Raw genomic sequence first — 27129 nt, forward strand, 5'->3', positions numbered from 1 at the left:
TATATACAAATTAAATGATTTTAAAATATATAAATTTTTAATTAATTTTAATTATATTTGAATTTTTTTCTTTCATTAATACTTTCTAGGAATCAAATAGAGCTTTTAAGGACGTACTATAATTTATGATGCAATTTTGAATTATTTGAAAATATTTTGGCATTCACTGGAAGCATATATATTTTTTTCTTTTTTCAATTTAAAATTTGATGAACAACCTTAACTAGTGTGTCTTGCATAACACTGAAGTATATCTCTTATTTCTTTTCACGAAACCTAATTTTTCACCCTTTTGTCTCACAAAGCCCTAATGACACCACCTCTTGTCGACACCAAGGTTTGAAAATATTGGTAAATACGAATATATTGGTATTTGGATTTTACGGATATATTAGAGAAATATCGATAAAGTAAAAATTATTTAAAATTCATGAAAATATTTGAAAAAACTATCAAAAAATATAAAAAATAAAAATTCACATTTTATTGTTATTTTGTAAATGTAATTGACATAAATATTATTATGAAGAATATATATATATATATATATATATATATATATTTATCGGTCTTAATATATAATTTATTATTTATCTTATCAAATTAATTTTAATTTATAAAATATAAAATATCGATAAAGTAAAAATTATTTAAAATTCATGAAAATATTTGAAAAAACTATCAAAAAATATAAAAAATAAAATTTTACATTTTATTGTTATTTTGTAAATGTAATTGACATAAATATTATTATGAAGAAAAATATCTATATGCAATGATATATCGGTCTTAATATATAATTTATTATTTATCTTATCAAATTAATTTTAATTTATAAAATATTAGAACTTTATTATTATTATTATTATTATTATTATTACTATTTATATTTTAATTTTTTAAAATAAAATTATATTTTTAATATTTAAAATAAAAACATTCAAAATTAAAAGTATAAATATAAAAAATTTAAAAGTTAAGATAGTAATTTTTTATAATAGGATTAATGAGATAAATTATGATACATTTAATATTAAAATTATAATTTATTTAATTCAAATACATTTAATAGTGTGAAATAAATGATGATATATGTATATGATTTTTTTTAATATTTATATTTTTTATATTTAATTATCATATAAATAATATAAAAAAAGACTTATTAAAAAATTATAATATTGATTTTTATATTTTTATTAATCAATTAAATATAATTTAAAATAAAATAATTAGAATTAGATTTTTTATAATGATGAACCTTAATAAATTTAAATTAAATATATATTATCAAAGAGTATCATAGTCCAATGCTAGCCATGATTGAACCCAAGCCACGGTTTTGATTTAATAAAAATTAAGATGGATAATTAATAATTAATAATTATTTATATGGAGGAAAATTGTTCTCATGATTTGTTTATTTTATTTTATTTTTTATCCCTACTAAATCTAAAACTCAAATTGGCCACCCACTTCTCTCACTCGAGGCATCAAGAAGCCCTATTTTCCTCTGCGACTCTCAATCCTCGCAGGTACTAATCTAATCATGGTTTTTTTTTTTTATTTGTTTTTTTGCAACCCCCGTTTGATTCCCAAGAAAATCCATCCCCCATTTGATTTCCGGGAAAATTCATCCTCGTTTGATTTCCGAGAAAATCCATGCAAAGCCCCCAAGGAAAACCAAAAAAATTACTTTTTTTTTGCTCCCTGTGTTTTCTGGATCTGTTCTAGGGTTCTCTTTGCTTTTATGCCAGTGGATTTAAATTTCACGAACCCTAAATCCACGATTTTTGAGCTAGGCTGAAAAACACAACCTTTGCCTGCAAATCATGATCAGATTACCAAATAGCATCTTATTTGTTTTTTTTAATAAAAAATTGGACAGATTTTGTATCCTGTGCGTGGGCTGGACTGGTAGGAAATATCGGGAAATTTCCCGAAAAATGGGTAAAATACCGATAAATAACGAAATATCGGTGATATTTCCGAAAAATTACCGAAATTTCCGTCGATAATCGGTGACGAATATCGTGTTGGAGCCGATCGCCGAAATTTTTCGATATTTCAAACACTGGTCGACACAACAGCTTCTCATCTTACGACGCTGTTTTTGGGTGCTCCCATGTAATTAATTTGATACTTTTTGCATTATTCCATGCAATTTTTTTTTTTTTTTGGTGATTGTTTGTGGATATTTTACGTTTGGCCGCGTTTCGATAAATTATTTTGCATAAAAAGTTCGAAACTTTGGTAGGTATGTGGCCAATTTAGCATGCTAAGTTCTATGTAATTGAACCAGCCAATTCTTGCAATTAGCTTCGATCTTTGCGAACACAATTGTAGCACAAATGCCCTTGATTTTTCAAATTCTATGTTTGTGGGGTGCCGCCATTGAATTTGTCAATGAAGTCGTCATTGAGCGTGTTGATGAAGCACTTCAGCAAGGCGATCCTAATTCAATAGCATGCTCCATATTTTTATTGGTGCGAATTGGGAATTTGTGTAGTTGCTTGTTTAGATTCTATGCAATTGCATGAGTACAATAGGATGCGCCTTATTCAGAGGTACAACTTGGACTGCGCCTTGTATATAAGCTTGGAAAGGTCTTCACATCTTTGATAATTGAAGCAGTAAAGTTTGGTGATTTAACGTGGAAACAAAAAAGAAAAGAAAAGAAAAAGTGCAAAATTTATGTTAAATTATTTGTATTTGTAAATGTAATGAAAGGCTGTTTTTGGTTATGTAGAAGTTCTGCCAACAATTTTCTGTTACAATGGTTATACTTGTTCCAAGTAATTTTCATATGAACTCCTTATTTGGCATCTTGCAATTAATTTTTTGGTTTATACAACAATATTTTATGTGAGTTTTTGGAGTTCTTACTGCATAACTTTTTGCCACTTACTAGATTTTGTCAACCATATTGCCAGTGTTTTTTCTTAGTTGGATGCCTTTGTGAAATTCAATTTGTAAAATTTCTGCCTTTTGCTGGTTTCATAATCATATTGACAATTACTAATAAAGATTTCATATTTAGATTCTATGTAGTTTGACTTAGTATATGTTTTCTGAAACTGCTGACAATCATATCTGGTGAAGGATTAATGTATTTTGGAGCTTAGAATAAGAAGATTCATGTATTTGTTGTTTCTCCCCTACAGTCACCAGCACAAATCACAATTTTTATGCTCCTCCTTGTTCCAAATAACTCTGGCTTACTGGTGCAAAAAGAAGCTCGCTTCCCCCACCCCACCACAACCACAATCCCCACCCCTTCTCTCTTTTTGTTTGGTCAAATTGGTAATTTGCTATGTCATTCAAATTGAAATGTATTTCTTTTTCATATGCTTAGTTATATAATTGTATAATATACTGTGGTATAAACAGATGGAGGGCAGTCTTGCTGATGAGCTCTATTCAGAAGCCTTGCAGCTATCAAGGGTAAAATTGGATCATGGGTCAACTACCAATCTTAAGCAGGATGAATTATGTGGTATTGACTTCAGTCTGAATTATTTGTTTCCCAAATTAGATTATGAATTTATTCAGAAGCCTTTAGTGGGGTTTCCAATGGAATATTGCAACTTTTAGTGTCAATTGGAAATCTTTCTGAATGACACACAAATTCCTTGTAACTGTGCTTATAATTTTGCAATGTCTACTATCCTTAAGAGCTGATCTTTTGGGTGCTTTTCAAGCAAAGCAATTGATTTAATATTTTGTTTCAGATAGCAATGGGGATGACTTGTGGCATGAAGATGCATCTTTAGGGGATGGTTCTGATGAAGATTTGGATAAAGTATCTGATTTGGACAGGGAATGGCAGAGGAGGCGTGACCAATTTCATACGGTATCCTTACCTGTTCAAGTTGATTGGTTGTTTATTTATTCATGCTGTTGGATGATCTTCTTTACGCCAAGCTATATTATCATCCTTTTTGAATTTTTAGATTGGGTATCGTGATGGCGTCATAGCGGGTAAAGAAGCATCTGCTCAAGAGGGATTCAACATTGGCTTTAAGGAATCAGTGTTTGTCGGATACAAATGGGGTCTTGTCAGAGGTGTTACTAGGTAATGACAAAAAGAAAAGAAAGAAAGAACTTGTAGTTTACTGATCTAGCATTTTCCAATTCTTTTTCTCATCCACAAAATCAGTTCTTTAGTGCTTATTTGGTTTCACTTTTTGTTTGGCAACCTGGACAAAGTGCTCTAGCTTGCCTCCCAGATGGCTTGAAAGAGAAGTTGGTTGAAACACAAGAAGCTAGAAACAAATTCCAGTGCTTGTACAAAACTGTTCATTCCCTTTCAACGGACAATGCCCTTAAGTTGTTTCATGATGGCATCCTAAAAAATAAATCAGTTGAACAGACTGGGAATGTTGAGTCTAGTTCCAATGTAGCAGACATGCAAGATCGAAGTTCAGACAGCAATGTTCTGGAAAACCACTTTGAAGAGCTTCAATCACTTATTCGTGAGTCTCCGACAGTAAAAGTGCATTTAACAATAGACCAGTAGATTGTGAAATAGATTTTCCACATAATTTGTTTGTTATTCAGAAATAAACTAGTTTGCATTGTAAATTTTTATTGAAAAAAAAAAGGTTCTACCTTTGTTGTAGTGGTAATTGTTGTAGTATTTAATTCTTAAAAGAGAAATGTATTCAGTATCATTATTTTTATGATGCTGTCAGTAATTCATATATATACATACATATATATATAAGCTTCTGATCCTGGTTGAGATTTTCTTGCAACTCTTTCACAGGTATAATATATGATGGGACTCAAATATAAACAGATGGTGTCTTACCAACAATAAATAAATATTGATGAAACTGTTTTCATTTGTTAAGAGACTTAATCCATACCTGTTAAGTATTTTGAAAATAAGCTGCACATAGTTATAAATCCACTTGTATTTTTGTGTGTAGATTATCAAAGGGAAGAGTCTAAGGTGGGTGGGGTAGTTGGGAGGCTCTTGGTAGCTTTTCTTTTTAAAACCGTTTATGGTTGCCCTGTATGGGCGTTTTCCAGGTGTGTGTCAAATTGATGATAGGGAAAGGACTCACCTTCGAGAGGAATCTATGAGGCTGCAGGGAGGGATGAACCATGGTGTGCCGCGGATGACTTTCCTTATCATAAGAAAGGTCATGTCAGCTTTTCTTCTTCTACAAGGGAGTTCCAGGTTTGGTAAATAGAAATGAGTTGGTTGATCTTATTTGGTAGACATTTTCTCTTTGATGTAGGAAGAGAAAAGTGGTTCACTTGGTCTGGTGATGTAGAAATCCTGGCTTTTTCTCTTTGTTTGGTAGACATTTTCTCAAGTTGAATGAGAACATTGTCCTGGAGTTGATCATTGATGTCAATACCATTCTTTTTTATCAGTAAAGAAAGCACAAAACTTCCAAAGGGGAGGCACCCCCCAGTAAGCTTAGAGTAGAGGATCAGAGAAAAACCAAAGAAAAAAAAATGCAAACTATTCCAGACACTCAACAAAGAGGGTGACCATAATTTCCCTCGAAATAGTCCAAAATAACATAGAGGGGCAACTAGTCACACAACCCTTTTATCTTTTCTGCAAGAACCAACCATGCCAAACTCCTAAAAGAGTTTTTCTGTGTGTTGCCAAAGCCTTCGCTAGGTCATATTCTTGTGCTTGATAGTTGTGGTAAAGAAGTGGCAGCGGTCTGTTTCACTTTCAGAGTAAATGGTTCGAGGAAGAGGCCTCTGGAGTTGGTAGGGGTTGTGGAACTCTTCGAATTTGATGGTGGCAAGGAAATTATTAGGAGTTTGGCTGAGGATTGAACTGGAATTTGTGCAAGTAGATAAGTTTTTATGGAAGCAGCCTGAAAAAACAGGTGAATAAATTGGCACAAAAAGGAAAAATGAAGAAGAAATTAGTTGTAAGAAAAAGTTGAGAACCTTGTAGTTGAAGAGAGGAAACAAGTTTTGCATCAATTGCTAAGCGCACATTGCATAAGAGGGGAAATCTTCATTTGAAGCATCAGGATGGACAAGAGATTTGAGGAGAATGAGGATAGAATTCCCATGGAACTTTGATTTATAAAGTTTGTCTAAGAGGAAGATGGGAGGAGACCTCTGTTAGATGGGTTGGATTAGTGGTATTGGCTCATTATTGACTCTCTTGGTAGGGTTTGGAGTGAGAGACCTTTCTTCTCCCAAGAAGGCTTAAGTATTAGATTTCCCATGCTTTCAATCAGACTCTTTGAGTTAGTGTTTTGGAAATCTGCTACAGGAGGGAATTGCTTATGGTAGGAACTGTAGGCTTGTAGGTATAGAAGTGAGAGCAAGGAATGGTGGACCTGGAAGATTAGGGAAATTATAGCGTGAGATTTTAGTAGTCAAAAACATATGGGCCTCATTTGTCTGTTAAGGAGGTGAAGTTTAAGGCCCCCAGAGGAAATGCATTAAAACATGATGTTAAGAATTTTCATGCTTGGAAGTTGTTGGAGAATGCCATGCTCTTCTTTGGAAGCCTTTATTCAGTTAACCTTCAGAGAAGCTGCAAGCCTGCTAGGATGTGGTGGCATAGGAACATTAATAGTAGATTCTCGATTTATTCTTATTTATAGATCTGTAAACTTCAAATTCCCCATAGGGTGTCATGTTTTGTGTGGACTATAATGAGGGGCAAGTGCCTAACAGTGGGATCCCTTGGTAGATGCATCATGTCCAAGAGGTGGCAGTGTCATTAGCATTCTTCTCCTTCATCGTGCAGTGTTCTTGAGTCTATGGGCTCATAATTTAGAGTTGATTAGGCAGTTCCAAGATTGAGTTTTTAGATATTGGGTTACAGTAGGTAACCAGATGAAAAGGAAGTTCTCATGTGCCTTTCTGGTGCATTTAGATGTTACTACTTATCGGTAAATATTAATGCTTTACCCTTTTTGTTATTATACTATCCACTGATTGAGATTCTAAAGTTTAAGGAAATAGAAATGGACGCTTACGAACTTGAAAAGTTTATTCACTCTGTTTCCAGAATGAATAATCCTTTTGCAGACTACATAATCTTTTGATGATTGCTTGTGTGAATTGGAACTAGAATTAAGGGGAAAAGAAACTATTAGTTATATGTTGATACAACTCAATTGGTCATCAATACATAATAACAATAAACGAACAATCAGTATTGTAATTACCAATATCTGGAGGTTATGTGCCCTCTCCAGCAACAAAGGATAGATAGATACTATCACACGAAGAAAACTAAACTCCCCACACACTATTGTTATTACATAAATATTGAAATCAATGCTCTTAACTTAAACATTTGTTTCAGAGCTTAGGAGAAACACAATATTGTTTGTGCAGTTCAATCTCCATCTCACCATGGCTCCTTCAATAAGTTTTGCCTCTGATTCTGGAGGAGCTGCAGAACTTGTTTGTTGATCTTTTGGCTCCTGTAGTTTTCTCCTAGACACAGACCTTGGATAAATTATATTAGTACTTAGTTCACCGATTTATTGTAGTTATAGTGTTGTACATAAGCTGCTTCCTCTGATTGTCGCCTGCACAAAAGGGAAAGAATGGTTTGATCTCTAATTTATATTGGTTGGATTACTGTCTAGGTTTTTAGATTTTATACTTACAATAGAGTTGTAGATAAAATAAAGCAACAGGAACACAGGCTTTGCAGAATGCAGAGTTTTTGCGTTTACCGTAGAAACCTGCATCAGCTGCAGGCTTGAATGGGTCTTGGGTGAGCAAAAGCTGCTGAAGTATGCCTGATACGGGTTTCATATTTGGGCAATGGGAGTACTGTTTCAAAAGCTTCAACAAGCAGTGCCACTTTCCTCTTCCTAGCTGGAGCAAGTTCTGTGACAGTCTTGCGGAGTGCAAAATCAAGCATCCATTCCTCTGAGTTTTTCCTTTCATCCATCATTTGATGCCTGAGATCAACCTTCTCTGCTTCTGGGTCAGGCTCTAGTGGCAAGTAATTTGGTTCACGTGGATTGAAGCTTCTTGGTTCTTCATTGTCCTTGACAGGTCTCCTGCGTCTGATTGCTCCTTTTGGCTTATTGGAGGTTGTGACTAGTTCTTGGTTGGTGTTGCGTCGTGCAGGGAAGAATGTAGTTCTGACTTCTGAGTTGGTTCTATTGTTGGAACTGAGGCGTGTATCTGCTGCTTCTGGTTCGGTTCTATCTTCCACTTCCATGTTATCAACTTCTCCATCACTGTTTTCAGCTAAAGCAGATTTCTTCATTTTTGAATCACTGTGTTCCTCCAAATCCATGGAACTTGTGATCTTGAACTTCCCAGCTTGAGCTTTATCCTCCTCAGAGTCAATCTTGTCTTCAACATTGTTGTCACATGGGTGATCCTGAGTTTCTGCAAGAAGGCTTTCATCAGAAAATGCTCGACTTGATTTACAGTTATCAGCAACGCTATCCGCTTGTTCTTTCTCTTCCTTTCCTCCTTCATCACCACCATTGATGAGTTCCTGCTCCAGGACAAAATCTCTTGTGGCAGCATTCTGATTTGTTTCTAAATACTCAGTCTTCAGAAGGACGGTTTCATTGAATGCCTCTTCACTCAGCCTTCTTCCTTCAGTGATGGAATCAAACTGGTGGTCTTCACTGGCCTTATCACCTCCATTGAAATCTTCATTTGTTTCATCCTGATCTGTAATGTTCAAATCTTGAGACGAATCAGAGTCTTGGTTCTTGAGCTGCACATTTGCATCATCATCTTGAAGAAATCCACTCTCCTGTTGATCAATCATAGGTTTATCCGCAATTTCAATGTCACCAGTGGCTTCAACATCCCCAAGTTGGGGATTCATCTCCAGGATTAAAGACCCTGCTTCAGAAACTCCACTCTTCTCATTATTGGCTGCCACTGGTTCGTCAATTGCCTCTTCAACTGGAGATGAATCAACTTGAATGCTGAAGAAATCATATATCCCGGCCTTTCCATCTTCTTCTTCATGAGTTGCTACTTCCTTGAAAATTGAAGAAATTTGCTCTTCATTTGGGCTCTCGGACATTTGGCTAGATTCATCATTCTCCAAATTCTGGTCTATGCTATCTGAATCTGAATCACTGTCGCTGAATTGCACTTCAAAGCATGAACTTTCATCTTCAATGACCTCTTGCTTTACTTCAGAAAAAATCTCCTCAAAGCACTTGCTGATAATATCATCTGGCTTGGAGATGGGTTCATCATGCAAATCAGGATGCTTGATCTCCGGCAGGTAACCGCTTCCCAAATTAGACTCATCGTTGCCTTGAGTTGAATTATGAGGATGTTGGGCCGAAAATCGCCCCTCTTCCCAGTCCATATCAGTAGCTTCAGATTTTGATTCCCATCCATCACTGCTGTATCCAGGAGTGATTTCTCCTGGAACCAAGGAAGGTGGATAGTCTTCATCTGCTTCCTCTGCCCTCTGGTCTCGTTCAGAAGAGGTTTCAGCGAAAACGATATCACTGTTCTGATCCAGATTGTCCCCAGAATCAATCTCAGAGACTGGTGGTTCATCTGATTCGCTGTCTGCAACTTGCCCATCATCTTTTGTTGTTTCATCGCCACCTTCAACTGAAGGCATGATGTCATTGAGATGTCCAGTTTCCCCAGCAACATCAACTATCTCCTCATCATCCTGATCAGGTATGTTGCTTCCAATTGCTTCAGCAGAGTCATCTCTATTTTTAGCATAGATTTCAATGAAAAAATCCATGCCAACTTCTTGTATGAGAGGGGACACTGCTGAGCTACCTGAATCAACTTCTTGAATAGCAGGTTTCCCATCAATGATCACCTGCGCAGTATCAATTGATTTCATGCCATCACCAGGCAGCTTAGCTCTTCGCGGGGATAGAGCTTCCAATTTCATAGTCTTCTGGGTCTTCAGCACACGTCGCCTTGCTGACAAGAAGCACTTCAATGGAGGCAAAGGAGCATGGTGATGACCGTTGAGAGAACAGTAAGTATAAGGGCAAACCTTGATAACTGAAGTTCCTTCATATTCAGTTCCCCCAGGATTGAGCATGAGATATTCAGGAAAGTTGGAATCTTTCAGGGTTGAAGAACACGTAGCTCCATGTGCATCCATATCTGCACACAGAGCAACCTTGGAGCACTTCTTGGTAGAAGCTCTCACCGGTTTAAAGCTAGGACTCTTTGTTAAGGTCTTCACCAGTTTCAAACTTGATGTTCTTGCAGTTCTATGGGTGGAAGCGGAGCAAACTTTTGAATTACTTGAAAGCCTCCGCCCACTGCCAGAACCAGTTTGAGGACTCCGGGGACTCACCTGGGAACTCTCCTTCCTTGCATCAGAACAGCTGGTGGACTTCATATAATTTGGCGACCCATCAGGTGGCCTGATCACAGATTGCTTTGCTGCAGCTGGTTGGGCACTGAGAGGAGGCGGCTTGCCAGGCTGCAGAGGTGATGATCTTAAGCTCTCAATATCTGAAAGCTTGATTGATCTTGATTTCTTCATTTTCTTCTTCATGTCAGCAGCCCTGTTTCTGCCATCCTGGTGCTGGGAAAACCCCGGTTTGAGGTTCCCCAAACGCTTCTCGGTCTTACTAACATGATCAGCTTGGATTCCAAGCTTGTTGCCTACCTTTCTTTGGACCATCTTCAGAGAAAAACCACAGGCATCTACAACGGGAAGATGCGAACAGAGGTGGGTTTTCTTTCTTTGGGATGGAAGGAAAGAAAGGTAGTTTTTCTATGGTTTTTTTCTCATTTTTTCATTTTTTCTTTGCTTTTCTTTTGGGGTTTGAGATAAAAGCTATGAATATGAAGAGAGGAGTCCTGAAATCCCAACAACTAGAGATTCTTCCTAGTTTGGTATTTGCCTTTTGGGGCCCCTTTCTATGTGAGGTTTTTAGCAGATCAAATTTGAATAAGGCTGAGATAGGAGCTTGATGCTGACTTGAATTTTTATAAAGGGTTTGGGCCCATTGGTTTTGGGCAGTTTCTGAATTGAATTATTACATGGGCGTCTTTTGAAATGGGGACTCTTCTGCACTGGGCACTGTCTTTGTTCCGTATTTCTTAAGGCATTACCCTAATTTTGATTAGATATACTTGCTCCACAGTCCATAGTTCATGGTAAATGACAAAAATGCCCTTGATTATGTCAATAATTCAGCTCATAATAGGGATGGGATGCATTATGTGAAGATAATTGCATTTGTTGTATGCAAAACACACTTGCGTCATCATGTTTCTCCATTGTCCTTGCTCTTTGTGAAATGACGGAAATGCCCATCATTATTTCAATTAGTCAATTCATTATTCTATAAGAATTTTTATTCCTCTTTTTTGTAATTTTGTTAGAAGACCTTCATGAAAATGTTAAAAAAAATATTGCTTTTGATAGAAGTTTTATTTTAACTTATGCAAAAAGTCATCGATGTTTAATAAAATTTCTATAATATCAATATCGTCTTTTGAAAAAATATGATTTCAATTCTAGGTTAAAGCTAAAACAAAAAGTAATCCTAAATGAGACGTTAATTAATTAAACTATGTTATGATAAGAGCATGTTATTCAAGTTAGGTAGGTTTATCAATCAAATGGCTTTTTGGAAACTATTTATGATCATTCCAATTTCGTTCAAAGAAACTAACTTAGCAAATTCGAAGAAACTTTTTAACCTTAAAATGGGAAAAAATGAAATCGCAAGGGGGTATTATGGTAATTTCAAGTTAGACATAGGTTTTTCTTTTCTTTTCTTTTTTTATTGGGCATAGAGGGCATTTGAGCCTTAAAAGGGACCGAGCAGCGTGGGTGGACGGTCGCACATTGCAAAAGACAAAGCCACTGAGGCACTGGTCGGCTGAAAATGGGCCATGGGGGGTGGGACCCTCCTCCTCTGCCATTCACCGTTAAGGCCTTCCATCAAGCAGACACAGACGCTCCTCTTAAACCCCTCATCCACTCTCAATTTAATAAAATATTAAAGGTTTACTTTCTTCTTCTGTTTTTTTTCAATTTTTTTCAGCCACTCCCTTCTCTCTCTCTCTCTCTTTTTTTTTTTCTTTTTTTAAAAAAAATAAGTCACTTTCATTTTTAATTTGTTTTATTGATTCAATTTTTGAATAATTTATTATTATTATTGTTTTAGGCATTTTCAATTTTTAGTTTAATTATTTTTAATATACATTTAAATTTTGAGTATTAAATAAAGGTATGAAGAAAATTAAGAAATCTTGAGGAGGAGTAATCCTCTCTCTCTCTCTCTCTCTCTCTAGCAATTTCAAATCCCAAATTTATGGTCATTTATTGAGCATGGAACCTTAATGTGGGTTGGTTAAGGACAAATTACTTCATTAGTCAATGAGTTAGTTGAAAACTTGAATTCAATTCAACCCTCTTTGCTTTATTTTGAATTTTTACCAACTCCCATCTTGAATTTGTTTTTTTTTTAAATCACATTTCTCTGAGGACATAAGCTTGATTTATTTTGTAGTTCCACATGAATGCTTTTTAATTATAATTTCATTTTGAAAATATTTTAGAGCCTTCTATTTTATTTTATATATTTGAAAACATTTTAATAAATTATTAATTAATCTATTTTTTATATTATTATTATTATTATTATTATGATAAGGTAAGCAAAAATGTAAAAATAATAATAATAATAATAAAGATGATGATGATGATAATTTCTAAATGGTAATGGGATAGCTAAAATCACAGTAGACAAATCATCCTTGTTGCTTTATTTGTCAAAGAATTAGTTGAAAAATTGAATTCAATTCAAGCGGTTTAGAATCTTCCTGCCATTTACAAACAATTTTTTGTTTTTAAAAAATAAAAAATAATTTTTAAAAAATTTGAAAATAAATTTGAAAAACAAAATAAAATACACAATAATTTTTAAAGAACAAGTAAAAAATGGTTTTATCGATTTCTAAAATTAAAATCAAAACATAGGTCCATTTTATCATATTTTCTTAAATTTGTTTTAAAAAAACTATTTTTTATTATTTAATTTAAAAACAAGTTTCAAAAAACATAATCGAATATTTTTATTTTCTTGATTTTGAATGGATTTTTATTTGAATATTGAATTTTCAACACCACAAAATATTTTTTTATTCCTCTTATTCTCAACCGCGTTTATCCCATGTTATGTAATTCATTTTATATTTAGGACAAAATAATTTTTTTAAAATAAAATTAATTTTGATAATTATTAAAATTTTATTCAATAATAACGTGTTTCTCACATCATGATTAATTTCGGTGCCGTGTTTGAAGAATGACACGAATTTTCCTAAAACGTTAATCTTAACTCCTACTTTTTCCCAACTTAGGAAAGTGACATGTTAAAATATTTTAGAAATATTTTATTAAAAGAGAAGCTTTTATGTATTGAAAATTATATATATAATCTCATTTTGATATTTTTTATTTTTAAATATTTTATTAAAAAAAATATTTGATATAATATAGGGATTAAAAAATTATTGAAGAATATTTTTGTCTAAAAAATTTTATTTCATGTTTTAAAAAAAAATATCATTTTTTAAATTTACTTAAAATCACAATTTTTATTATCTCGGAAGATGACAAGTAATTAAGAGTGCATCTGACATTGATTTCATAAAAAGTTTAAAAAAATCTTTAAAAAAACAATGTTTTAAAAAACTGTTTTTTGAAATAATTTCAAATAAATGTAATTGATTTTTTAAAAATAAAAATATAATTTTAATTTCAAGTAAGTACGTAACATCCCACATTGATGGGGACAATTTTTAATATTATATAAGTATGAATTTTTCTTAATTTTATAGATGCGTTTTAAAACTGTGAAGATCATTTGAGCTCAAAATAAATAATATCTACATAATTGAGAGTGAGTCATTATAAATGCTTTATAAGTCACGTAATATGAATAATATTTATATGGTGTTTTAAAATATCATATTTTATAAATATGATGATTATTTTTAGGGTTTACTCTATCATCAAAAAGTGCCAAAATTCAATAACATAAATAAAAAGTTAACACCAATCACAAAGTATTACATGACTATCTCAATTTTACCGCAATCTCATTGTTTTGGTATATTGTATATGGTCGCATTACTTTATATTATAATTATATCTCTTTGTACTTTTCTCGTGTTGATTTGTCGGTAGGTCTTGTATATTTATGTTTTTATTTGACGGTTTAAATTTTATTATATGGTTTAATGATATAAATTCAAATTTTGGTATGATACCAAATAGACATGATATGGTAGATTTTTTTCTTTTTTTCCTTATTTTTATGATTTAGTTTAATTTATTAGAAAAAAAAAATATTAAAATTGTCCTTAAATTCCTTTTCTTCAAAATCCAGCCGACACTGGAATTCCCAATTTCTCATCCTTTTGGGATTCCAAAAAATCCAACCGACAGTGGTTTCCATTTTCCCAAGCTTTCGGTGCAATTCCGTTTCCATTTGAAATCCCACGGAAACCTAGTGGGTTCCACCTCAATAGAAATCGAAACCAACTCTTATGATTTCAAATTGGTGAAACATTATGATTTATAATGTAGCCCACCCAAATATTTGTGGACCAACATTACTTCAATGCCTGTAATTTAATTATATCATATGGTTTTTTAGGTTAGATACTTGAATTCATTTGACCAATCCCGTTTCTCACGTGTTTGCCACGTGGGGTAGAAGCAGGACATTGCTTTATTGTTATCGATTATCATAGTGTGTGTGAATAGATTATTTAATTCTGATTAGAAAATTAAAAATTAGTCTATTAAAATTGATGAAATAATCTCATATTTGTAAAATTAATCCTTTTTGTGTTTTTAATTGAAGAGTAACTTATTTTGGACATAAATGTCCTTAACTATTTTAAGTATTTACATGAATGTTTTAAAATAAAGAGTTATTTTTATAAGGAAAAAAATAATGATATTTTTATCAAAATAAGACAAAAAAAAATAGAGGGTTAATTTTATTTTAATCAAATAACCCAAATATTAAATTATCTAATTTTATTTTCCTAAGCTTTCGACTTTTTTTTTATTTAAGTATAATTTTCAGTAATGAAGAGAATCACTCTCTCATAACACCTATTTAATTGCTCATTTAATTTTATTCTATTATGATACAAACAAAATGATAATAGTCATATCATTATACATAAAGATGACAATGTGATAAGTTTAGGACGGGTTGCGCCCATTCCAACCTTGTCTCGTTTATTTAAAATAATTATCATCTTCATCCAATTAAGAAAATTAAACGAAGTAGGGGTGGGTATGCAAATTTCATATAGCATCTCGTTTAACTTTTTTTTGAAATTTTTTTATTTTTATTTTGAAATTATTTTAAAAAAAATTTAATTACATTAAAATAAATATATTTTATAAATTAAAATATTATAATTTTTATAATTTATTTTATTTAAAATTATTATTATATATTAAGAATATGAAAATAAAAAATTTAAATTAAATTAATTTTGTATATAATCGAGGACGGAGACAGGGTTGGAGAAGACAATACTCAAATGTTCCTTGAACTTGCCCCGGGTGTTAAAAAAAATCTCAAACCCAATGTTTACCTCGTTGATTTAAATTTCAAACTCGTCCCCATTAAGGGCAGGGCAGGTTATTATTATTATTATTATTAATAAAAATAAATAGATGATGAAAAAACCAATGAAAAGAAGGTGAAAATAAGGAGATGGGGATGGAGTCTTGTTGTTTTGTTCTTGGCCTCCCAAGTGGTCTACATGATAATGATAATAGGAAGGGAAGTGAGAAAGGAATGTAATCGTTTTATCAACCCACCCACATATTTGACAACTCTTGTCTTGGAGTCTATATAGAGCCAAATTCACCTTTGGGAATCAAACACGTCTCTTTAATACTTGATGAGACCTCCGCATCTTCCACTTCTGCCAACTCTAATAAAATTTGATAGATTTTTCCTTCTTCCTTTTTCCATCCATTTAGAATTATAAGAGCGACCAAATGATTCTAAGAATTTAATTTTTAAATAAATTATAAAAATCATCATTTATTTTTTTCAATTTAACTCTCAAATTTTTTTTAAAAAAATAATAATTTCAATCATAAATTATACTCAAATATCAAGTCATTCTATTAGCATTTTTCATAATATATATATATATATATGGAAAGACCCACTAGACAAACTAGCAAGCATATAAAAATTGATTTTTTATTAAAAAGTTACAATGGTATCAAATTGACCCTGAGATTGGATTTTTTTTTTTTTAAATTCATGAAAAAAAAAAGCTTAAATTTACTCCAACAAATGGGGATCAAACAAACTTGATCCTAGAAACCTAACTAGGCATACAAAAAGGGATGATTTGTTACTTTTTTGCAAGCTTAAACCAGATGATAAGAGGGTTTAGAGGCATCCTATACCAACTTTATCAAAAAGCAAAAAGTAGAGCTATCTAAAGTTGCCTCTTTAAATAATACACTTTTATCACTAATCATCTTTAAACAATTAGACAAAAATCTTATTGGGAATCTTCTTTTTGTTTCCCGGGAAAATGATGTGAAAATTTTTCTGAATCATTTGTTTTAGGGAATTGTGTTTTGGGTATGTGTAATTATATGAGAATAATAATATACAATTAATTGATTGAACCATGAATGAGAAGCCATTGGGTATTTGCTTATGAGGAAGCATAAGCACTAAAAGTTATGATTGGTAAGGGGAAAGTATTAAGAAAAAGAGAACAAAAATTAAGGAAAAATGATTTTTTTTTTTTTTTAATATTTGAATGCTAGGGAAAAAGTAGAGGAAAAAAATGCAAAGAGGAAGAGGGGAGAATGCTATAAAATTTTACTCTCCATTTTCTTTAAATAAAAGGGAAAAAATCATGAAGGTGTATTCCTCAACTTTTTTACATAGATAACTCAAATTATAAATTTTATTTATTTTTTCTTTCTTTATATTTTTTTTCTCTCAATTTTCTTTTCAAATTTTGATTTTTCATCCCACACCTCTCCAATTAAGGACAATTTCTTTCATTAAAAGTGTTTTGTTCTTTTAAATTTTAATTGATAGAAATTTGAACAAGTCGAAACACAAACAATTACGAGAGACGATATTAATATCATAAAAGTTTGAAAAAATATGAAATAATTTCATACATAAGTTAAAAAATAAAAATTCTATAAAAAATAGTAATTTTGTTTCATTTGAGATAGTTATTTATTTATTTATTTTTTGCTTCCGCTAGAATTTGAAATCAAAATCATTGCCATGATTTATGAAAGAGTAATTGTATTGTAAAAAATTTGTTAAGTATGAAATGGATTTTTATATAAGTTAAAACATTTTTTTTACAAAAAAAATAATTTTTTTTAGTACTTTTGTTTATATAAGTTAAAATAGAGCATTTATAAAAAGTAACATTTTTCTAACTTTCATATTAAATTATTTTTAAAATTATAAACTCTTAATAAAATTAGTCAAACAAATATGAATATTCTTATTGAACTAAAAAAAAAGTTAGCTTTTAAAAAATCCATCCAAAGAGGCCTTAAGTCATAACCCAAATAAGTAGGCTTAAAAAAATGATTTTAACTTCTCAATTACTAATCCAAAATAGGGTCTTTCTTGTATAAATGCCAAATTCATCTTGGGAATCAAAGTAATGAGAAGACCTTTGCATCTTCCTATCACACCAATATAAATAAATTTAATTGTTAATTATTTTTATTTTTGTTTAGGAATGATTACATAAATGAATTGTTGAAGCAACCAAAAATAGTTTTAATAGTTATTATTTTCTTTTAAAAATACTGTCTCATTGTTTCTTTCATCCTAGAGCTCCCCAAGTAGGGATAATTTCTTTCATATATAATATAAAAATATTTGATTGAATGAGAAAATAACCCATTTTTTTTATCACATGAAATATATATATATATATATATATATATTTTTATGGACAAAAATACCTTTCAATAATTTTTTTCTTAAGTACCTCATATTAACCCATTTCTAAATAAATAAATAAATAATTACTATTTTTAAAAACAAAGATTGTTTTATATTTAGCAAAAAAGTCTTACTTCATGGGTGTTTGATAAATCACCTTAATAACTCAAATAATTTTAACTTAATTTAATTCATTAAGAATGTTTGGTAAAATAATTTAATAGTATCAGTTAAGTAAAAAACAACTTTAAGTAATAAGTAAAATTAATTAACTTATTCTTAAGTCCACATCTTTATTTTACTTTTTTACCTTCATTTGTCTTAATTACTTAACTTTACTACTCTACCACCTTCACTTTTACTTAACCCCATTTGCCATAATTATAATTTATAAGGATAAATATATTAATTTGATGATTAAAATATGTTTTATATTAATTTTATTAAACAATCTTAATACTTAAAAATAAAAATTAAATAATAAATTTTAAATTAACAACTTAAATATAATTTAACTTAAAATCAATTTAATTTATTGAATAATAAATATTAAGACACCACCCTCCGTCTATAACTAGGCAAAATACGTGTGACGGGGATAAGATAATGTTGTGGGGGTGAAAGTGTAGATGTGAATGAGTTGTTTAGTTTCTTGTGATGGACCCCCAAGTGGTGTACATCATGATGACAATAAGAATAAAAGTGAAAGCTATGTGTGATTGTTAATACTTAACATATACATCATGTATGGATTGGACATAGTCATCATGACTCCACATCACATGGGTGCCTTGGAGTCTTGGAGTCATCATCCCATGCATAATGCCAAATTCACCTTTCGAATTTTGGAATCAAACATTTATTGCTCTTACTTCATCACCCCTTTGCATCTTCCTATCATTCCAAATGCAATAAGGTTATCTCCATTGTTTCTTCTTCTTTTTTTTTTTTGGTTTTTCTAGAATATCTACCGAATAACTTTGACAATGATATATACATGTATATATATTTTAGATATAAGATTTTTTTCAATTTTTTTTTATAAAAGAAAATATCATAATTTATGTTTGGATAATTTATGAAACTCTTTGATAAAAATGAAGAGGTGGAGAAAATGCTGTCGGTATTCGCATGGACCAGCATTGCGGGCCTGAGTTAAGTTTTGTAGGTCGGCCTTAGCCCATGGATTAGGCCCAAATCAAGTATGGGCCTGCCCAAATCAATGGGTGAATTCAAGATGAGTTACCTTTATCTCAATCTTTTTCCTATTATGACAACTATTTTATGATTTCAAATAACATCTTTTAGTTATTTTCGATTGTTTTCACTTTTTTTTTAGAGTTTTAAAAAAAAAAATTATACGAACATGTATAATGATTAAAAATAAAGCTTTAATCATAAAATTATTTTTAAAAGATATTTAAAAATATTAAAAATAGATTACAAAACATTTCAAGTTCCAAACAGGCTTTTGTTTTACAAAATATTAAAGAATAGTTTTCAAAAACTTTTCTTAAAAACTATTTTTTAGAAGTGTTTTTAAAAACAGTTACCAAGCATAACCTAAGATACTCATCCACCCAGTTTAGTTTTCTTTTTAATATTTTTTTTTAAAAAAATTATTATTTTTAAAAATTATAATTATTTGAAAATAAATATAAATTATAAATTAATTAATTAATTTCAAAAAAATTTATATTTTATTTTTATTAGAAGTAAACTCTTATTTTTATTTTAAATGTATTCAAATAAGGAAAAATAAAAAATATGAATTAAATTATTTTTTATTTAATTCTATATGTAATTCTATAGTTTGTTATATGACAGATTTATATTAAACTTATAACAAATATTATAGTTATAAATGCTAAAAATCAGTGACGGAGCTAACAAATGGCTTGAAACGGGTAATATTTAGGTATTTATTTCAGGAGACTAAAAATTGAATAAAAAGCATTGTGGACCATGGAAATAAAGGAATTCTTCACCTATACGTGAGAAAAGGTTCAAATTCCCTTGAAGAATATATATATATATATATATATATATATATATATATATATATATATATATATATATATATATATATTATTTAAAATGTCAAGGGGGCCCTAGAAATCTAACAAGTTAGTGAATTAGGTAAAGTTTTGGTAGCTCAAGATCTATAATAGACAATGACATCAATGTGCTAATTGTTTAAAGCTAACCATTGAGAAACAAAACATAAAAGTAAGCCTATCACACTTAGAGAGGACAGAAACCCTAGACCAACTTTATAAAAAAGAAAGGGGAGATCTTTTATATATTGTGGCATCTTTAGATAATGCACTCATCACTAACCATCTTTAAAGGATTAATAAACAAAAATTTTATTCGGGATCTGCTTTTGTTTTCTTGGAAAATGATTAGAAAATTTTTCTGAATCTTTTGTTTCGGGGATTTGTGTTTTGGGTATGTGATCCAAAATGTTTAAGGAATTAAAGAGGTATCGAACGAACTCTTAATCTCAATCATTGAAAATACATAATAAAATCTAGTTCATTAGATAATGATACGAAAAATTGGACCAATGTGTAAAATAATGGGACTAACTATAAACATCGAACTAGACTTTGTAGAAGATAATGTAACATAAATGTGCATATGATATGATCTTATTGATTGCATAATTTAATACATATCAATTTGGTACTATAGCATGATCACACACCTATGGATTATATAAGAAAATCATAATAATATGCTACTAATTCAATCAACCATGGATGAGGAAACCAGTGGGAATTTGCTTATGAAGCTTTTCAAGGCCTTGGTGTGTGCTGCACACAAGCTCCAAGGCAATTTTTCAGGACAAGGGGAGTGATATAAGGTGCTTTTGATCTTTGTGGCATGCTTCTTTTGTAACTAAAAGATAGAAAATTACTTAGTGGGTTCATGCCTTTTCTCTTTTTAAAGCCCCCAAACTAAGGGTGCTTTGTTTTACTTTTATATGTACTAATATGGATCATTTAATTATTAAAAAAACCAAAATTTCTAAATTTGTTCTGAAAATAGGTTATTTTTTTAAACAAATTTAAGGTGTTTTTACTTCTTTTTATTTAATGTTTTGAGTAGTAATTTTAAAAAATGATTTTACATTATATATAAATATACAACAATTCTATGAAGAATAAGCCAAGATAATTATTTTTAAAATTTGAGTTTTCAAATAAAATCTTCTTATGGATTATTGTAATAAAAGAACGAAGAACTATTTGCCAAATAGATCTTAATTATTTGAGCTTTTTAAAATTGAACTAATATCTTTTAAGTTATACCAAAATAAGAGTGCTTTAACTCTAAACCCAAAATGTTCTTTATGATTTTAAAATTCATTTACAAAGTTAAGAGCAGTTCATACTTAAATGGTGTCAATAACTTTCTCCCTTATCTGATGTGGGATATTACAAATACCCTCCATGCAGACATAACGTTCTCATTGTGTCCCACGAAATTGTGAGGTCAAATAGACAAATATTGTGTCCTACGAGATTACAAGATCAAATAGATAAACATTCATATGAGGTCAAATAAACCCTCACACAGAGGTCGAGAATTGACTCTAATATCATTATACCATTTTGTAAAAACATGGATATCATTCACTTTAAACATTCACAACTTTAAAATTTGTTTATATGGTTAAGAAAAGTCAATACATATATAACATTAAAAACTTTCTCATCGATCCAATATTGGACATCATAAAATAGTGATTTTAAGAAATGTTTTCAACATTTTCAATACTTGAAATATAAAAATTTTTAAGTGTTAAAAAAGTTAGAAGCACTTCCTAGACCTAACATAACCTAAAATACCCTGATCTAACTTGTCCAAAGCCATTATAAGAAGAAAAAAAAATTGTTGTTGAAATTCCCACACTATACAAATTAATAATTTACTAGAAGTAATAAATAAATAAATAATTCTACAACAACCAAGTCTTTTTGTAGCAAGATTTGAGAACATCTTCACGTTGCATTAATTGAATTCTACATGATAGCTAGCTAGGGTTTATACATATTTATTGTAGGCCAACTAATAATTTGTCGTGTTATGTATATAGCTAATTGTCTTTCAAACTCATGGAGCCCTAATACCTAATTTCTTATCATTTTGGCTTTCTCCTTTTATTTCATCTTCCTTTGTTGGCATGCATCCCCCTACCAAAAAGTCATTCTTGACTTAATGACTTCTTTATACGTGTTTGAATTAAATCCACCTTAATCTTCACTCTTGTTTTCAGCACCAGTTAATAATAAGTGCTAAACAGGTTGAACCTCATCGTGTTCGAACATGAGAGCTAAAACCTAATATCACCTGGCATTTTCCCGCCTACCAAACATGCCACAAAATAAAAGCTTGCACACACTAAACCAACAATATTTCTTACTGCAATGACTGCATTCAAGCATGGCATGTGACAACCTTCCAAATTATTAGTCAAATTCCAACATTCTTCCATGAAAAATGCAGTCTAATCTGCATGCATTACTCAATACAATCCAATAATTCATGAATTATTGACAAACTTTCCGATTTAGTCTGGATAATTCCAAAGGTGACAACCAATATTCAGACCCACTTCCACATTCTTTCCAGTGAATCAGACCCAATAATTTTTTTTTTTTCCTTTTAAGTGTATGGCCAAATAGCATGTGAAGTTCTTAGGAAGAAGGCAACACTAGCTAGGGTTACACCTCACCTACGGGTCCATTGAACCCTAAAATTGGAGCAACTTTCATCACATCCAAACAAATGTTGCTCATTGTTGATCTTCAACATGCATGTATCCTAATTCTCTAACATTTTTGTGAGTGTAGGATCATTTATGTATTGTCGTGTGATCCAACATTATTATTTCAAGAATTTTTTTTTCTATTTTTCTATTTTTTTTTAGAACTCGGGTAGAAGGAAGATATCCATCTTTTTTTTATCCAATCATGTTAATTTATTCTGACACGAGATATATAATTATAGAATATTTTTAAATAAGTTAAAGGTATAAGGAATTTGATTGACCCATTCAATAATTTAATATGATTTAATGAATTCATTTAAATCATTAAACATGTTAAATATGTTCGATAAAATAATTTAATATCATTGCTTGAAAGTCAAAATTACTTTAAAGTAACAAGCTAGAAAAAAAAATTGAATTCAAAATAATTTTGTGTTCTAATTCCTCAAAGTTATCTACTTCTCATGGCTTTCCTTCATAATTATAAGCTCTTTTTTTTTAAAAAAAAAAAAAAAAAAATCTCTTTCATCAACTTACTACTTAGTATTTACTTATATTAAATTAGTAGTTAAAAAATTCAGTTAATTTTAATAAAAATATTAATATTTTAAAATAAAAATTAGGTAATAAGTCAACAAATTAAAATAAAATTATTAAAGTCAACTTCTTGAGTTTTAATTTTTTTGCCATTTTGCCAAACACCATCAGAAGTGGAGGGATCAAAAGAAAAAAAAAAAGTTAGAATTTTTAAAGACCCGTAAGATTTGGTGGTCTTTTTGCTTTGTAATGAAATATACTATTTGTTTCTGGAGACAATAAAACAATAGTGTGTTGGTCTTTGGGCTGGAATTTCTAAGCTGATTATAAAGGTGAGTTTGGGTTGGGCGGCTTGGAGTTTAGGCCCAAGCCCAGTAACAGCTCAAAGTTGGGGGCCAAACTTGCCTCCACTAGGCATGTAAACGAGACAGGGTTAAGCCGTGGCCTAAGCCCCGGATTTAAAAAAAAAAAAAAATTATAATTATTTAAAAATAAATATAAAAATTCATACTTTTTTATCACTTATTTTATTTTTATATTCAAATTATCTTTCAAAATATGAATTCACTTTTTATATTGAACTGGTCTTTTGAAAAAGAGAGTTCACTTTTTGCATTGAATTTTTTTTTTTAAGATGAATTTACTTTATATATATTAAATTTGTCTTTTGAAAAAACAAGTTTACTTTTACATTGAACTTGTCTTTTAAAAAGATGAGTTCTACATAAAATCCAAAAGTATGGTAATTTTATAATTATTTTTGGTGGTTTTTTTTTTTGCCATTACACTACTTGTGCATATAACCTGAAATAAAAGGTTGCAAATTTAAACTTATTATTATTATTATTATCATTATTATTATTTAAGAAATTAGCATATCAAAATTTAATAAGAAATTTATAGAAAATAATTTGAAAAAGACTCCAATTTTTTTATATTATTATCTAAATAAATTTTCTTTTAAGATATTAGCAATGAGTAGGGACAAACTCTCACTTTAATGTATAACTAACAAAATAAAATTTATTAAAAAATGTTCACATATAAATCCAATTATGAAGTTTATTCAATATCTTACTATAAAGAGTTAACCACACTCCAATACCCTATGTATATTATAATGAGACACCAAATGCTCGGGTCTATAACCTGTTATACATTGTATATGGTCTTCCCATGAACTAGTTGTTTGTAGTCTAATAAGATGAAAACTATCAACCTTTCAAGACTATCTCTACAATCCTTCAGTTACATATCTCTTCATATTATGTGATCAAATGACATGTTTTAGCTCTCTAAGAGCATATGTCAAATTGTACTAAAGGAATTACTACGGACCCACAAATTTGATGATCACACGTCCTTAGGATCACCCAATGGGACACACTGTCTTAAAGTTCATAAGGATACCTGTTGCTACCGGCTTCCATTAATAGTGACCCAATCCGTAGGGAATATATGATCAGTTTACGATCTCACCCGTGGGTCAAAGCCACTGTTAACTTCTAAACAAACTCAATATTCTTTCAAGGTTAAGAGACTATACAATATAACAGCTTAGTGAAGTCATGACTACCTGATAGCCTTATGTCATGATCCACTATCAGTCATATCCAATGTGTAACCATATATACTAGTGCACTCACCATAGGAACCTAATCCCAATAGTCAAGACCAATCATTCCTCCAATTAGGAGGTGGTACACTATAACTTCAAATTGATTGCCTAAGTCCGCAAATAGACTGTGAACAAATCATCTACTTGCAAGGAACCTATGACTTGGATTTTTCGTGCAACTCCTAATGCACCCAAGTTACATACAATGCAAGAGATGCTAAGTCAGAATGTTCATAAAGTATACTGCATGGATTAAGAATAGATCAAAGTGAACCTCGAATATCATTAAATGAATAATGTATGCTAGATATGTTACATTAGGTCATGCTTTTAAGGGTTTTATCCTAACATTTTCTCATTAGCCCTTAAAGCATTATGTTATCAAAACATATCAGATACTCATATGAAACCTATGTCATCCCTATGACTATCAAATACTTCCCTAGTTAATGTCATGGTTAAGGGATCTATTAGGTTCTCCACAAAAGGTATCTATCCAACCATCAAATCATACCTCTAAAGGATTTCAACACTTTGGAACATAAACACATAAACTCTCGTTCTTCAAAGATACTTGAGTATATGTTTGACAACTATTTAATGTTCTAGACTTGGATTTGGTTGATATCTACTCACAATACCTAAAGCAAAGATAAATATTTGGTCTAGCATATATCATCGCATACATAAAGTTCCTATTGTAGAGGCATAAGGTACTATCTAAACGTGATCTTTCTCCTCAGATGTCTAAAGACATTGATCCTGAGAAAATGGTAACTTCAAACCCAAAAGGGTAACAAACCCTTCTTGGAGTCTTACATCATGCACTTAAACAAATGCTTATTAGTGTAGATGATACAACACAATTTTCCTATTCTTATAGTCCCAAAAGACCTTAAACCCAAGAATATATTGTGTATTTTCTAGATTTTCATCTAAAAATGAGTAGACAAATTGATCTTAATTGATGATAATATCTCTACATCATTCCCAATAAGTAGATTGTCATTTACTTACAAGATCTTAGAGCACCACCATGCTTCCCTATGCTTTCTTGTACACATGAGGGCCTTTGCTATGAAAATTTTCGGTTGCATCAAGAAGATGCTAGTATTAAGATAATCGTTTAAGAACACTATCTCAATATCTGATTGTCATATCTCATAAATGAGATAAACTACAATAAATCTTAATACTCTGATGGACTTGAGTATGACTACTAGTGAAAAGGTATCCTATAGTCAAAATAATGTTTCAAATTATTAAAGAAAATTGTTGAAAAGACAAAAAGGGATTGGCATGAACAAGTAGGAGAAACACTTTGGGCATATCGGATAACATACCGAACGCTCACAGAACCAACCCTTTACTCTATTGTTTATGATGTAGAAGTTGAACTGCCCATTAAGCATCAAATATCGTCATTAAGGATCACTATACATGAAGGTCTAACTAATGAAGATAATTTCAAGTTGTGTCTTTAAGAGCTAGAAATGCTAGATAAGAAACAACTCGAAGCCCAACAACGTTTAGAGTGTTATCAAGCACGTCTCTCAAAGGTAGGGATGGCAATTATCTGGGCTAATCGGGTAACCCGCCCCGGCCCGCCCCTATTGGGACGGGTTTAAAATATAATAAACGGGTATAGGGCGGGTATGGGAATATTTTTAAAACCCGAATCGGGTTTGGGACGGGTATGGATTTTGTTCCAACCCGCCCCGCCCCGCCCCGAATATACATTTACAGAATTACCCTTCAACTACCACTAAAATGTCAAAAAACTCCCTATATATATACTTCATTATTTCCCATTTCCCCTAATTCTTGCCCTAATTCTGACGACTGCTCCTCCTTCTTCTTCTTCTTCCTCTGATACAATGGTCTTTCATTCTTTCCATTTGCCCTAGTTCCGACAGCCACTTCTTCTTCTTCTTCTTCCTCGCTTGAATCCCTATCTCCAAGATCAATACGACTTTTTCTTCCTCCCTCACACCAACTAAAATACTCTGAAATCAATTCCATCTTGTTCTTGGTTTAGCCTCAGAGCCCAAAACTCCTCTTTCGCAACATCAAACTAGTCATAGATGATTGAGGATCACCTTGAAATCTTTGTCCGAGAGCACGACACAAAAGAAACGCGAAAACCGTAGTGGATTTGATGAAGTCTTGGTTCAAAGATTGACTTGAAGAGGGATTCACATCCACGGTTGTTCTCGTTTGGTTCAGTTTTCATAAATGGTTTAGATTTTTTTTTTTTTTTG

At 31.1% G+C, this 27129-nt stretch overlaps 2 protein-coding genes across 6 annotated transcripts; one reads left to right on the forward strand and one right to left on the reverse strand.

Moving 5' to 3' along the window:
- The first annotated feature begins 1315 nt into the window (after positions 1-1315).
- On the forward strand, positions 1316-4737 carry LOC100262774 (uncharacterized). Of its 4 annotated transcripts, XM_059738768.1 has the most exons (7): positions 1452-1535; positions 1889-2127; positions 3165-3303; positions 3391-3496; positions 3732-3853; positions 3954-4075; positions 4210-4737. In XM_059738768.1, the coding sequence occupies exons 4-7, from the start codon at positions 3391-3393 to the stop codon at positions 4517-4519; spliced, it is 660 nt and encodes a 219-aa protein (XP_059594751.1). In that variant the 5' UTR covers positions 1452-1535; positions 1889-2127; positions 3165-3303; the 3' UTR covers positions 4520-4737. The 4 variants fall into 4 exon arrangements, with proteins under 4 accessions (XP_010652979.2, XP_019076655.1, XP_059594751.1 ...); XM_010654677.3 differs by lacking the exon at positions 1889-2127 and having other exon boundaries at positions 1316-1535; XM_059738767.1 differs by lacking the exon at positions 3165-3303.
- Positions 4738-7071: 2334 nt separating this feature from the next.
- Positions 7072-11020, reverse strand: LOC100247519 (calmodulin binding protein PICBP). Of its 2 annotated transcripts, none has more exons than XR_002030446.2 (2): positions 7617-11020; positions 7072-7535 (listed from the first exon to the last, which is right to left on the reverse strand). XR_002030446.2 is itself a non-coding variant. In XM_010654678.3 (2 exons), the coding sequence occupies exon 1, from the start codon at positions 10607-10609 to the stop codon at positions 7700-7702; it is 2910 nt and encodes a 969-aa protein (XP_010652980.1). In that variant the 5' UTR covers positions 10610-11020; the 3' UTR covers positions 7072-7535; positions 7686-7699. The 2 variants fall into 2 exon arrangements, 1 of the variants encoding a protein (XP_010652980.1); XM_010654678.3 differs by having other exon boundaries at positions 7686-11020.
- Positions 11021-27129: the final 16109 nt, after the last annotated feature.

This window comes from Vitis vinifera, chromosome 7 (genome assembly GCF_030704535.1).
Source record: "Vitis vinifera cultivar Pinot Noir 40024 chromosome 7, ASM3070453v1".
Taxonomy (NCBI): domain Eukaryota; kingdom Viridiplantae; phylum Streptophyta; class Magnoliopsida; order Vitales; family Vitaceae; genus Vitis; species Vitis vinifera.